At 38.8% G+C, this 14,196-nt stretch overlaps 1 protein-coding gene across 6 annotated transcripts in view; it reads left to right on the top strand.

Moving 5' to 3' along the window:
* The window catches only part of C10H12orf42 (chromosome 10 C12orf42 homolog), a 416,673-nt gene that overhangs the window by 104,182 nt on the left and 298,295 nt on the right, over positions 1 to 14,196 (top strand). Inside the window, exon 3 of one of the 6 annotated variants that reach the window (XM_019038009.4) lies at positions 3,041 to 3,120. The exons of the other annotated variants lie outside the window; for them this stretch is intronic. Coding sequence (XP_018893554.1) covers positions 3,091 to 3,120 — 30 coding nt within the window. The 5' untranslated portion in view covers positions 3,041 to 3,090. The remainder of the gene's footprint in view (positions 1 to 3,040; positions 3,121 to 14,196) is intronic. 6 annotated transcript variants of the gene reach the window in all.

Below are 14,196 nucleotides of genomic sequence, written 5' to 3'. Positions count from 1 at the left end.
TCATAAGGAGTGTGCAACCTTGATCCCTTGCATGCACAGTTCACAATAGGGTTCGAGCTCCTGTGATAATCTAGTGCCACCACTGATCTTACAGGAGGCAGAGATCAGGTGATAATGCTTGCTCCCAGCCTGGCACTCACCTCCTGTTGTGCCACCTGGTGCCTAATGGCCTGGGGCTTGGGAACCCCTGAAATAGAGGACTGTTTTCTGATGTATTGATTTGTAATGGAACATTAAAAAGCACATGTTCATTAACAGGAGAGTAGATAAATACCTTGTGGCCTAATTTATGCAACGGTCTGTTGCAACTAGTTTAAAGGAATAAATTGAAGCTATACAGACCATCAAGGATAAATCTCAATAATCTGGTGGTGAATGAAAGTATCAAGTTATAGAATTACTTACATGTTTGGTAAGACAGATACTGTCATTTAGAAGATAAAATTATACACCTTTGCTTTTCCCTCCCAGTTTAGAACCATTTGAGATGTAGACACACAGATCAGACAGATGGTGGTAAAAATATATTCCAGGTCAAAGCTGGATTGAAGAGCTTAGTAATGTTTCCAAAAATATAAACAGATCATATTCTTCTGCTCACAGACTTCCAATGGGCTTCAATTTTACCACCGTAAAATCCAAAGTCTTTATCTTGGTTCCAAGACTCTACATAATCTGGACCCCTCTACCCTACTGGCCTCCCCACTTGTATTTTACTCTCCAGCCCCTTCCTCTGCTCAGTCCTCCAAGCACACTTCCCTCCTAGGTCTTTTGCAATTGCTGTTTTGTCTACTAACAATGCACCTTCTTTCAGGTCCTGAGCCCCACTTGCCTCAAAACCAGTAGACCTGGTCTGGATGCACTCTCCCAAGAAACTCGCCAACTAATGACCAAGGATCTAAAATAATGGTGTCCAAATTTTAATTGCAAATGTCTAGCAATGATAAAAAATTTAGTGCCCATATCTCATATACTTATATTTAGACAGATATGTACTACTCTATTCATTAAAATGTTAGAAACTATATTATAATGTATTTATGTTGGTATTAGTCAATTTATACACTGCTATAAAGATACTGCCTGAGACTTGTGAGACTGGATAATTTATAAACAAAAGAGGCTTAATTGACTGACAGTTCTGCATGGCTGGGGAGGCCTCAGGAAACTTACAATCATGGTGAAAGGTGAAGGAGAAGCAAGTACCTCTTCACAAGGTCTCAGGAGAGAGAGTGCAAGGGAAACTGCCACTTTTAAACCATCAGATCTTGTGAGAACTCCCTCACTATCACGAGAACAGCATGGGGGAAAATACCCCCATGATCCAGTCACCTCCCACCAGGTCCCTCCCCAATTACAATTTAAGATGAGATTTGGGTGGGGACACACAGCCAAACCATATCAACTATTATGTTATAACTATTTATATAATATAACAAAAGTTATAACATAATAGTTGATATATGTATATTATATATAGTATATATATTATGTTATAACTATGTTTTATATATGTTATAACTATGGTATACCATAACAGTATATAAATACTATATAATATATAATGTATATATACATAATATATATAATGCACTTGTAGTATATATTATTATGAATAGCATATATATAGTGTATATATATTTTTATGACTATAACTGGAGTACTATTTTATAACTATTATGTTATAATGTATATAGCATAAAATAGTGCTTTATGTCTCAGTTATTCAGTGGGATGTCCCATTGAATTTAAACATAAAAGAGATCAATTATAAATGATTATCCTTTCATGTCTAATCAGATGCTTTCGTACTATTTTTAATGAATATGTCAAGAAACATTATACACATTGTAAGAATAATGGGTCTGAACCGGGCGTGGTGGCTCACGCCTGTAATCCCAGCTCTTTGGGAGGCCGAGGCGGGCAGATCACTCGGTCAGGAGATTGAGACCATCCTGCCTAACACAGTGAAACCAAGTCTCTACTAAAAATACGAAAAATTAGCCGGGCGCGGTGGTGGGCGCCTGTAGTCCCAGCTATTCAGGAGGCTGAGGCGGGAGAATGGCGAGAACCCGGGAGGCGGAGCTTGCGGTGAGCGGAGATCACCCCACTGCACTCCAGCCTGGGCGACAGAGTGAGATTCCGTCTCAAAAAAAAAAAAAAAAGAATAACGGGTCTAAAGCCACATTTCTATTAGTGTTCTTACTAAATTTCAAATATTGTGGCCAACTTCTTGAAAATGTATTTGAGATCATCATTCTTTTTACTTTGTAATGTGGCAGAGGAAGATATCATATTAGAAAAAAGGAAGCGTGTTGGCTCAGTCATTTTATTCAATTGATCAGTTCAACAAATATTTATTCAGTACCTGCTGAATGATAGAACGTAAGATCCATGAGGGCATGGCCTAGTCTGTCTTCCTTTTTGTTGTATCCTTAGCTCCCAGCAGGATGCTGGTACAATGTAGATGTTCACTTGATTTTTATTGAATAAATGAAGGAATAAGTGAGTACTTTGCAGGTACTGGAGGCACTCTGATGAGCCTCTGTTCCTGCTTTTCTATTGCTGTGTTTAGTTGCTGTTCCTGGAATGACCTTGCTTTTCTCTGGAAGCTCCCGCCTTTGTACCATATCTCCCACCTGTCTTCCCCTTGTTCTCAGCATGTAGCCCCACATTGGATGGAATTTCTCTGCCACAGTTTGGAGTTGGTCTTAGTTATCAGGCCTCTCCTTGGGGAATAAGAATGGAAAGCGACCCCATCTGTACTTCCCAATGAGTTGCACACTAAAGCCACCCCTCCAGTGCTTGCTTTCCTGCTGCTCTTCAGGAGCCCTTATTGATAGAATTGTTGGGAAACAATCGTTAGTATTTGTGGAAAAAAATTGCTTTCTGAAAATTATGTTCAATGGTTTCGTGTTTCAAACACATAACCAAATCAGTGATTATAGTTAAACATGTATTTTAAATTATTAGCATAGTGGAGACACAGGAGAGTTGGTCATAAACAGGTTTGTAACCTTGGACTGCATCTTTTCCACAGCAACTGTTAAAGTGGACATTTTAAAGAACAAGCCAGAATGCATCCAGGCCATGGGTGACCTGAGGACTCTAAGAAGTCAGGTAAACGTAGGGCAGGACAGACAACCTGTGGCCTAGAAAAGAGCATCATTTTCTCAGCAGGTGTGAGTTAGATTTGTACAGAAAGGCATTTTAAGATGTTTTATAAGAGAGTAATTTGAGAAATAGAGTGTCTTCATCTCAGCATGACATGGCGCAGAACTCATTCTCAATCTCCTCTCTGACTTTAGCAGGGATTAACTCCTGCTGTTTCTGAGATGGTCTGGAGATACCTTTTATATTCAACTAAGTGCTTCTTTGGGCATTTAAGTATGAGCATGGGAAGATTTTAGAAATGTTTACTTTTTCTAATATCCAGTATGAACATCTGAAAGAAAAAGTGTCCATTCATTTTGGCAAAACTACTAATAATTGGCCTCGATGATAGCTCGCAAGTCAATATCCTATGGAAATGATATGAGGATGATATCAGCATACCTGGGGAAGGTTCCCCTAGGGATTCCTCTGATTTCTAAGAATTTGCTCTGCCTAGAGTCATAGAGCATAAAGCTAGAAAGAGTTGCTTTTCAGAGGTGAAATCATAGGCACAGAGTTATGAATAAACGCCATAGGTTTTGATTTCTAAGAAATGTGTATTGTTGTCTGGGTTAAATTAATAAGTATTAGGTGTTTCATTCATTCAATAAATTGTATTAAGTGCAATATATACTAGGCATTAATTAAGGCATATAGCAGTGAACAAAAAAACCCTGACCTCATGGAGTTTTCATTCCAGTGTGGGAATCAGACAATAAATAGATGGTCCAGATAATGATAGTGATACTATAGAGAAAAAGCAGGATAAAGGAACAGAAACATGTGTCATTGTTGATATTTGTCATATAAGAGCCTTATTTGCAAGCAGCAGAAGCTAGTATAGTTTGGATGTCTCCTCCAAATCTCATGTTGAGATATAATCCCCAATGTTGGAGTTGGGGACTGGTGGGAGGTATTTGGGTTATGGGCGTGGATCCCTCATGGCTTGGTACTGTTCTTGTGATAGTGCGTTCTTGTGAGATCTGATTGTTGTAAAGTGTGGCACCTCCCCACCCCTACCTTTTCTCCCTCTTGCTCCCACTTCTATCACGTGAGATGCTTGTTCCCTCTTCCCCTTCCATCATGACTGTAAGCTTAGAAGCCCTCATCAGTAGCTGAGCAGATGCTGTTGCCATGCATCCTGTACAGCGTGCAGATCCCTGTGAGCCAATTAAACCTCATTTCTTATAAATTACCCGGTCTCAGGTATTTCTTTATAGCAATGCAAGAATGGACTAACACAGAAACTGATTCTGGTTGATTGACCAAAAAAGCAATTAAATAAAAATAACTTTGGATGCTTTACAAGATTATCAGGAGGAGCAGACAAGAAAGGCCAAGGATGGACTTCCAGGAACAGTGTCCCAAGGGACACTGCACAACTGATCTGATACCTGATACCACTTGCCACCACCTCCACCACTGAGAATGAGATACCACAGCTTGTACTGCTGCCACTTCTGTGGCAGGAACTCAAATTTGCATTTTCTGCTACTGCACAGCTGCCAGAAAGAGAATGAGAAAGAGAATTTCCCATCCTTTCCTCATGTATTACTAGTTCATGAGTCTGGCTGCTAATGCAAGTGTCTGAACATTGACAGTGCTACTTCACAGATTTGTTTCAATATTAAGTGAGTTAGAGCTAATAAACAAATTCAGCAAAGCTGCAGAAAAATCAACATACAGAAATCAGTTGTGTGTCTATGCACTAGCAATAAGCAACCTGAAAAGGAAATTAAGAAAAACAATTTTATTTAAAATAGCATCAAAAAGAGTAAAATACTTAGGAATAAATTTAACCAAGAAGGCAAAAGATGTGTATGTTGAAAACTGTAAAACAGCTGAAAGACATTAAAGATGACCTAAATAAATGGAAAGACATTCTTTGTTCGTGGATTGGAACACTTAACATTGATATGATAGTACTACCCAAAGTGATCTACAAATTCCATGCAATCCCTATCAAAATTCCAATGGAGATTTTTATTTAAATTATTTAGAAATAGAAAAACATATCCTAAAATCCATGTAGAAACTCAAAGGATTCCCAAATAACCAAAACAATCTTGAAAAAGAACCAATTCAAATGTTCATACTCCTGATTTTAGAACTTACTACAAAATGACACTAATAAAAACAGTGTGGTACTGGCATACAGATAGGCATATAAACTGATGGAATTGAATAGCGTACCAAGAAATAAACTCTTACATGTATGGTCAACTGATTTTCAACAAAAATGCCAAGATCATTCAATGGAGCAAGGAGTTTTTTCAACAAATTGTTGTGGGAAAACTAGATATTCACATGCAAAAGGATGAAATTGAGCACACACCTTACACTGTATTTAAAAATTAACTCAATATAGATCAAAGACAGACATGTAAGAGCTAAAGCTATAAAATGCAGAAGAAAACATAAGGCAAAATATTCATGACCTTAGATTTGGTAATGGTTTCTTAAATATGACACAAAAGCATAGGTAAAAAAAAAGAAAATATAGATAAATTGGACCTCATCAAAATTAAATTTTTCTTATGCATCAAAGGCCACTATCAAGACAGTGATCAGACAACTTACAGAAATGGGAGAAAATAGTTGTAAATCAATCATATATATAAACACACACACACATCATATATACTATTATATATATAATTATATGTGATTAGTATATATGATATATATGGTTAATATCCAGAATATATGAAGAATGAAAAGTCATCATCACCAACAAAAGACCAACCCAATTAAAAAATGGGCAAAGGACTTGAAAAGAAATTTCTCCAAGAAAGATGTACAAATGGCCAATAGGCACAAGAAAAGATGTTCAACACCATTAGAGAAATGTAAATCAAAACCACGATGAGGTATCACTTTATACCCATCATAATGGTTGTTATTTAAAAAATGAAAAATGATATGTTTTGGCAAAAATGTGCAGAAATTGAAACTCATGAATTGCTGGTAGGAATGTAAAATAGTATAGCGATTGTTAATACAGTTTGGTGTTTCCTCAGAAAGTGAAACATAGAATTACCATATGACTCAGCAATTTTATTCCTAAATAATCGAAAACAGAGAAATGGATACTTGTATACCAGTGTTCATAGCAGCATTATTCACAATGGCTAAAAACAAAAACTCAGTGCCATCAATAGGTGAATGTATATATATATATATATATATATATATATATATATATATATATATATATAAAATGGAATATGATTCAATCATAAAAAGGAATGGAGTTTCATACAATGTGGATGAACCATGGAAATATTATGCCAAGTAAAATAAACCAGATACGAAAGAGCAAATATTATGTACTTCCACTAATATGCAGTGTGATGGTTCATTTTGTGCCAACTTGATTGGGCTAAGGGATATCCAGATAGCTGGTTAAACATTGTTTCTGGATGTGTCAGTGAGAACATTTTTAAAAGAGATTAGCATTAGCTGTTCTTTGCTCAGCAGACTGAATAAAAATCATCTGTCCTCATCAATGGAGGTGGGCATCATCTAAATTGTTTATTGTATGAGCCTACATAGAACAAATGAGTGGAAAAAAGATGAATTTTCACTCTGCTTGAACTAAGATGTCATCTCTTGCGCTTGGACATTGGCTTGCTGTTTCTCAAGCCTTTGGACTTGGACTGGAAGTTACACCAGTGGTTTGCTTGATTTTCAAACCTCTGGGTTTGAACTGAAACTATACCACTGGCTTTCCTGGGCCTCCAGCTTGTAGACAGCAGATCAAGGGACTTCTTATACTAAATCTGTTTCTACTTATCTATATATATCCTATCGGTTCTGTTTCTCTGGAGAACCCTGATTACCACATGTAGTATTTGAATTGCCAAATTCATAAAGAGAGGAAGTAGAATAGAGGTTACCAGGGGCTGGGGAGAAAGTAATAATTGGGAGTTATAGATTAATGGATGCAGAGTTTCTGTTTGGGATGATGAAAAGTTCTGGAAATAGTGGTGATGATTATTGAGCATTGTGTATGTACTTAATATCCGTTAATTATACACTCATAAATAGTTAATGCAGTAAATTGTATGCTCTGTATATTATACCATAATTAAAAATAAAGATTAAATGAGGTAAACCACTTAGAACTTTGCCTGGAACATAGTTAAATGCTGTATAAGTGGTAGCTATTATTATTTCGTGCCAGATACTGGGGATGCAACCATGACTAAGGGAGCAGGGAGGAAAGACAGATCTCTTATATCACATACAGAGGAATAAAAATCAGACACTAGAACCTTCAGCAGCAATGATGGAGGCTGGCAACAGTGGAATAACATCATTAATGTAATGGGAGTTACAACAATCTAGTGTTGTGTACCTAGCAAAATGATCTTACAAGAATAGAAGTGAAATTAAGATATTCTAAGATAAGCAAAAACTGAGAGATTTCTCTGCCAACAGACCATGATGAAAGGAGTTTCCAAAGATTGTGTTTCAGGAAAGAGCACTATGGCCCCAGAGAGATCTAAGGTACAAGGCGATATGAAAACAGAGAAAACTGGGAGAGTCGCTGACACAACGCATGCTGCCCAGATGCATCAGACTGAGCCTCGTGACTTCTCTGGGCTCTATATCTTCATGGACAATGGATGCACTGAGGAGCCCCCTGCCCCTGTGACCTTCTACCCTGAGTAGAACGTTTTCTGTGGTCAAAACTGATTGGGTAGCTTGTTGAATGAATATCAAATACTGGGAAGAAGGAAGAGGAACATACAGTGGAATTTTTACATTTTTCTTTCATTGAAAGGGAAGGATGGAACTGGTTAACAAGTCCTTGGACAATCAAGGTAACAAAATTCGGAAGAAAGACATCAAACGCTTCCAGAACCACAATAAGAGATATGTAGAAAAGAGAATATAAAGCAGCAATTCACCTGAAATTTGACTTCTAGAAGGAAAAGACTCATTTATTCCTCTTTTCCTTTGGCCTCCCTCCTCAGATGAGAGCAGATCCTGAGAAGATACATCTCACGATGGGGAACAGAGTCATTGTGGATCTGACTCTTTAATGATATTTTGCATATAGTCAAATTCCACTTTCTACTCCTAAATACAGAAAGAAATGGGAATCTGTAGCAGTCTTCTCAGTCCTGCTGAGAAGGGGGGATTCTTAAATCCCCCACCCCCAACCCATTTCCCATATTGTTTTATACAGTTCAAAGCTATGGCCCCTCTGGTGTCATCTTCCTCCCTTACCAGTTTCTCTCAAGAGCCCCTATTTCCTGCTCTGGTAAGAGGGATTTGGGGATGGTGGAACATTCCCCCTGGCATGGGTCAGGTTTCCAGATTGAGTTGCCAAGCACAACTGTCATCTGTCTGAATTCAGACCATGGGCTAAACTCAACCCCAGGGGCTGGAAAGCAAGCACAGCCGATACCCAAGCTTGCTTATGTGGAGCCTGGGCCACCAGTCTTCCCAGAATCTTTGGTCCCAACCAAGGTCACCCCTGGCTGCCTGCATGACCCTATTCTATTCTGGCCTGAGAAGGAGGAGGAGGCGGAGGAGGCAGAGCAGGGAGAACACTGTAGGTTTTGACCAAGACTAGAAAACCATGCATATGTCTTATTAAAGTCTAGGAGGTTCTCTGGGCCAGAGAGAATACAATAATCATTCATGTTGTGTCTCTTCATTTCAATTTGGAGTTTTGGGAGACCTTCATCAATATAAGGCAAGAGCAGTAGAGTAGAAAAGGTAGTATGTCCTTTTATTCTGAGTGTGTGAAATATTTCAGGCATCTGAAAGTCTAGAGAAAACTATAACAAACTTGTGTACCCATCATTCATCTTAAGAATAAGCATTTTGCAAATACAAATGCAGTAGAATCCCATTTTCAAGGAGAGAAAGAAGAGGTTGGGGAAGAGGGAGAGAGAAAGAGAGTGTACTTGACAAGCACCCCAGTTTCCCCACAGCTTAACAGCGGCATGGGGCAGGGGATCCAGAATTCCCGGTTTGATGCAGAGTGGGGTGTAGGAATGCTATAGGAGCCAGGCCCAGGAGTGGCCTGGGGTTTAGGCACTGACCCCACCCATCTGGAGGTCTGTTGGGACCTGTTACATCAGCTGTGGAGAAAACAGGGAGAGAGATCAAAGCAGAAAGGCCAGACAGGAAGAGACCCTCCAGAGGCCAGGAATGGCCCAGCAGATGGCACTCAGAGTTATCACCCCCCCTTCTCTGGCACCAAGGAAAAATTTTTCTCCTGCAAAGCTCCACGCTGGAGGGGCAGAATAGGGTGCACACTTAAGGGTGGAGGACACTCTGAAAATGACTTTAACATTTGAAATAATTGGGTTTAAATTCTGAATTGGCTGAGCAATTATCTAAAAAGAGATTATTTTAAACCTTGTAAGTTACCTTGCAGTGTTAAGATAAATTGTTTACTGCAAGTTGAGTTGGATTAAGAAAGTAACATTAAATGTGTTAAAAAAGAAAAAAAAGAGAGAGGAAAGGGAAGGGAATATCAGTTAGAAAAGTGAGAGGAACATCTCAGGACTTTGAAAAGGTATGATGGCAGAGCGCAGTCTTGTTTTCATTCATCTGTTCATTTGACAAGCATTTTTCGAGTACCTATGACATATTAGGTATTGTTCTCGGTATTAGAGATAGACAGTGAGCAAGACAAAAGATGGGTTTCCAGTATTAGAGCTTACATTCCAGTAGGGAGAGACCAAGCCACTGCTAGGATATATGGAGCCTCTGTTCAGATGTACAATGGGTAGAAGAGGATACATTCTCCTGTATGATGCAACTGCCATCCCTGGTTGACAAGAGGGATGTTGGCTTGAGGCCAACCCACTCCTCTTCCCCTTGGCAAGGCTTGCACTGAACAATCACATATAGAGGTTCTGGACAAGACAAGTAATACACAAAATGAATAAATAAAATAAATGGCAGTTCGATGGTTGTAGAGAACCCAAGGGGAGTAAGCGTGAGCATGTCTGTGCATGTGTGCACGAGGGTGTGTGTGTAGGGTGGTAACTTTTAAAATATGGTGGTCACTGGAAGCTAATAATAGTATTTAGCAAAGAGGTGAAGGAGATGAAGGATTAAGTCATGAAGACATTTGGAGGAAGTGTGTCCAGGGAGAGGGAACAGCAAGTGCAAAGATCTTGAGGCAATAGCAAGCCCGGGATATTGAAGGGACAGTAAAGGGGCTGGACTAGAGCAAGTGAAAGGAAGATAGTAGGTGATAGGTACATGGGTACATCCATATTTACTTAGGACAATTCAGGTTTATACTTGAAGTTCCAGAATAATTATTACTAGGCTCCCCTTTCGCACTAGAAGTGTTCACAAATGGTCAAAGCGGTTCCAGATCCTGTTCAGCCTGGTAGGAAGGCACTGGGGATTTGAATGGGATGTGGAGCTGTGGGAGGGCTGTGAACTGCGAGCTGCAGGATGTGACTTTGGTTTAACGGGACTGTCCATGCTAACTTCTTGGAGGTGGAGGAAGAGCTAGCGGTTAGGGATTTTTCCCAAGAGATTGGGGTTCAGGTGCATGGGCAGCCTGTCTGGTCCTGAGGATGCCCTCCCAGGTCTAGCACTTGGAGTCTCGGTCAACAGTCCGACATGCATATGAGTGTTCAACCACTTCAAAGCTAGCTGCACCAAAAGCAACTGGGGAAACGGAGTGCAATTGCAGTCTGCTTTGAGTCTTTAGAGCAATCCTATGTTGCAAGAGCAGTTGCTGTATTTTGGATCATGCTAACTCTCTGTAGCATAAACTTTTTTGTGATAAACTCTATGCCTGAGATCAAAAGATTACATTAAAAATGATTTCAGGAAGACTGCCAGTGGTAGAGGACTTTGAGCACTTAACCAGAGTCATTCGTTTTCCCATGGTGGATGTGACGTTGATCAGATGAGTTTTAGGACTTAGCGTTTTGGGAGAGCAGAGATTAAGTCCATGTTATTTAGCTGGAGATAACTGGGAATCAGAGCAAGAAGGGTACTGATAAGGCCAGTTCAGTTCCGGAGTAGAGGTTGGAATTGCCACTGAGCTCTTAACTGTATTCCACGTCACCTACAAATGTGATGCTGAGGCTGCTAGCACCTGCTTTGAGGTGGCTACTGCTTGAGTGTGTGACAAACACAAGCAGAATAATTGGTTAAGGATAGTGATTATGCAGACAGACCCTAAGATCAAACAGCCTGAGTTCAAATCCTGGCTTTGCCAATTTATGTCCTGGGATTTTCTGAGAAATGTCTTATCTTTCTGCAACTCAGCTTTCTCATCTGCATATGTGGTAATAATAACACCAACCTAATATGGTTGTTGTGGGAATCAAGTGAGTTAGATGTAAAATGCCTAGAACTGTGCTGCCAGGCATGCTAGCTGTTACTATTATTTCCTTTGACCAATGTTGTTTATATTTGTGTCTCTTTTTAATGAAGCTGAGCCTTTTTGATCACAGTGATCAGCATGCTATAGTCTTTCTGGTTTGGGAAGTAGGTGAATAATTTCCTTTGAGGTTCTCTTTATATCCATCACCAAAGGTTGATTTTAAGCCAAGTGTGAGGGTAGCTTCCATGGCAATTTAGCCTTTGTCTCAAGTTACCATTCTCCTTACAAGTATGAAAAAAATCAAAATTAAACTTGGGTCAAATTTCAAAGTAAAACTTTTATTTTTAAGATATAAATCTGATGAGGCAAGTGAAATTTAGAATTGTGGTAAACCAAAATGGATCATTCTCAGAAAAATAAGGTGAGATTCTCCAATAAAGAAGAGAATATCATTGCAATTTATTACCATTTAAAAACTTTATTGAGTGTTATATGGATGTATTTGTGAATTCTGTTTTACCTGAGAAGCTTTCATATGCTACTAATGGGTTACTTTTAACACAAGAATAAGTACATCTCAAGGAAGACCATGTCTGGATTCATTACTCATCATAAGTATAATTATTGTTTAACAATATTATGAAGGGCTGGTGATGAGATGCAGGTGTTTAAACATGCAGTGCCAATAGATTTGACACGGTATTCAGTTCCAGGCATATACATTTTTAAAGATTTCTATTTACCAAGGGGACAATAAAACCCCACACAATGGTAAGTATGTTTGCTAAAAACATGAAGTGACTGGTTAATTTTTAGTCTTTAGATTTTAAAATGGAATATTTCTTTTTTCAGCAATAGTGTTTCTTAACTTACTAGTCTATACACTATATTTTAGGGTAAAAAAATGAAACATGGATGTATTGATCAAGTCCACCAATTTGGGGGTTTCAAACCGTCTCCGGGTTTTGGGACAAACTGCATGCAGTTCAATTTCAGACTGAGCAAATAAAATACAAAGTGGAGGCTTGATGTGCATTTTTACCTGAAATTATTGGTACTTAGTAAAGATGTACCCCAACCCTCTAGCTTCCCAGATGAGAAGACTGAGGCTACAGAAGACCGTGATTTGCATGATTTGCTCAAGAAAATTCGGCTGGTGGTTCAGACACTTTAGACACGAACCTAGGTCTCCTAATTTTTATGTCTGAACTCTTCCCAGTGTGTTACATGGCCTCCTGTTAACCCTGAGACTCTAATTGTTTGAATTCTTGATTCACTATATCCAGTCAATAGACATCTTTGAATACCTATTGTGTGCTAGGTTCTGTGCATGTTCTAGCTCTGGGATAACTGTGTAATTCCTTGCCTTGATTGGATGTAACTATTCTGCTCTTTAGTCTCTGATTGGTTCATGCTTTCTTTGATGTATGCATGTTAATGTTTTGATGTTTGTGTCCTGTCTTGAATGGTTAGCCCTCAGTCAAGAAGGAGTGGGAGAAACCACCATTTACTTAATACTGCTGTGCATTTTACATGTGTTACCTTTATAAAAAGATTATGAAGCTGGTACTTCACCCTAGACAAAGATAAGCTAAATCACTTGATACGGTTAAATATCTTTTAAGTGACAGTATGGTAGATTAGTTCACCCACCGCTTAATGTAGTGCCTGGTATACAAACCACCTGAATTGTGTTGAATGAATGCTGGGCTTTAAACTCAGATGTAGGTGGCTCCAGTGTTCTTTTCACCATATTTAGTTGCCTTTTTGTTTCTCCTAGGGTCAGGAGCACCCCCCACTTTTTTTTTTGAATGTCGCTTAGCATGTAAGCAGTCATTTAATAAATACCTTTTGCTTATGATGACATATAAATTCCTCAGTGCTTACATAGCTGCTATTACAGTTTTTTTAAGAAGAAGAAATTATGTACTTGTAAAATTAATTTTTGAAGTTGTCATTGGAAGATCAAGACAAATAACAACTCTTTGAATAGTGCTATGAATACCATTCAAAATGCTGGAGTCATGAAAATCTACCCACTACATCCCTGTAACCACTGCTCTGGGTTTGAGACAGTTCTTTCTGCCCTGTGGCTGTCACACACTTCGGGTGATTTTCCTTGTCCATGATATGATGACAGCACCTAGGCTCTGCTTATTTAAACAATTTACATGGATGGGTGATTTTAGCCCAATCATGATAGCTTACATTGCTCTGGACTAGGCACCTTGTTGGTATTATCTCATTTTAGTCCTTTCAACAGTTTTTCAAAATACTTTGTCATTTTATAGGCAAGGAAAGTTGAATTGAAGAGTGGTTAAGTATAGGCGAACTTCTGTAATGCAGGCTGAACTGCTATGTCATTTATGTTGGCTGTGGTTTATTGCCATACTCCCAGTTATTTGCTTACTTATTCACTGATTTTCAAAAATGTGTATTAGTTGTTATTATATGATGGTGAGCCAGAGAAACACAAATCAATTTTTGCCAAGAGTGCATTTATACTCTCTCACAGGTACAGAGATACATGTACAAGGTTTATTCATTGCAGCATTCTTTATGATAGTAATAAACCAGAAGCAACCTATATATTTAACAGCTGGGGATTGTTTCAATGCATTCTTAATATTATAGAATACTATGTCCTTTTAAAAAGAATGAGGCCAGGCGCAGTGGCTCAAGCCTGTAATCCCAGCACTTTGGGAGGCCAAAACAGGTGG

This window comes from Gorilla gorilla, chromosome 10 (assembly GCF_029281585.2).
Source record: "Gorilla gorilla gorilla isolate KB3781 chromosome 10, NHGRI_mGorGor1-v2.1_pri, whole genome shotgun sequence".
Lineage (NCBI taxonomy): Eukaryota > Metazoa > Chordata > Mammalia > Primates > Hominidae > Gorilla > Gorilla gorilla.
The sequence above is the reverse complement of the archived record's forward strand: the minus strand, read 5'-3'. Positions and strand labels throughout refer to the sequence as shown.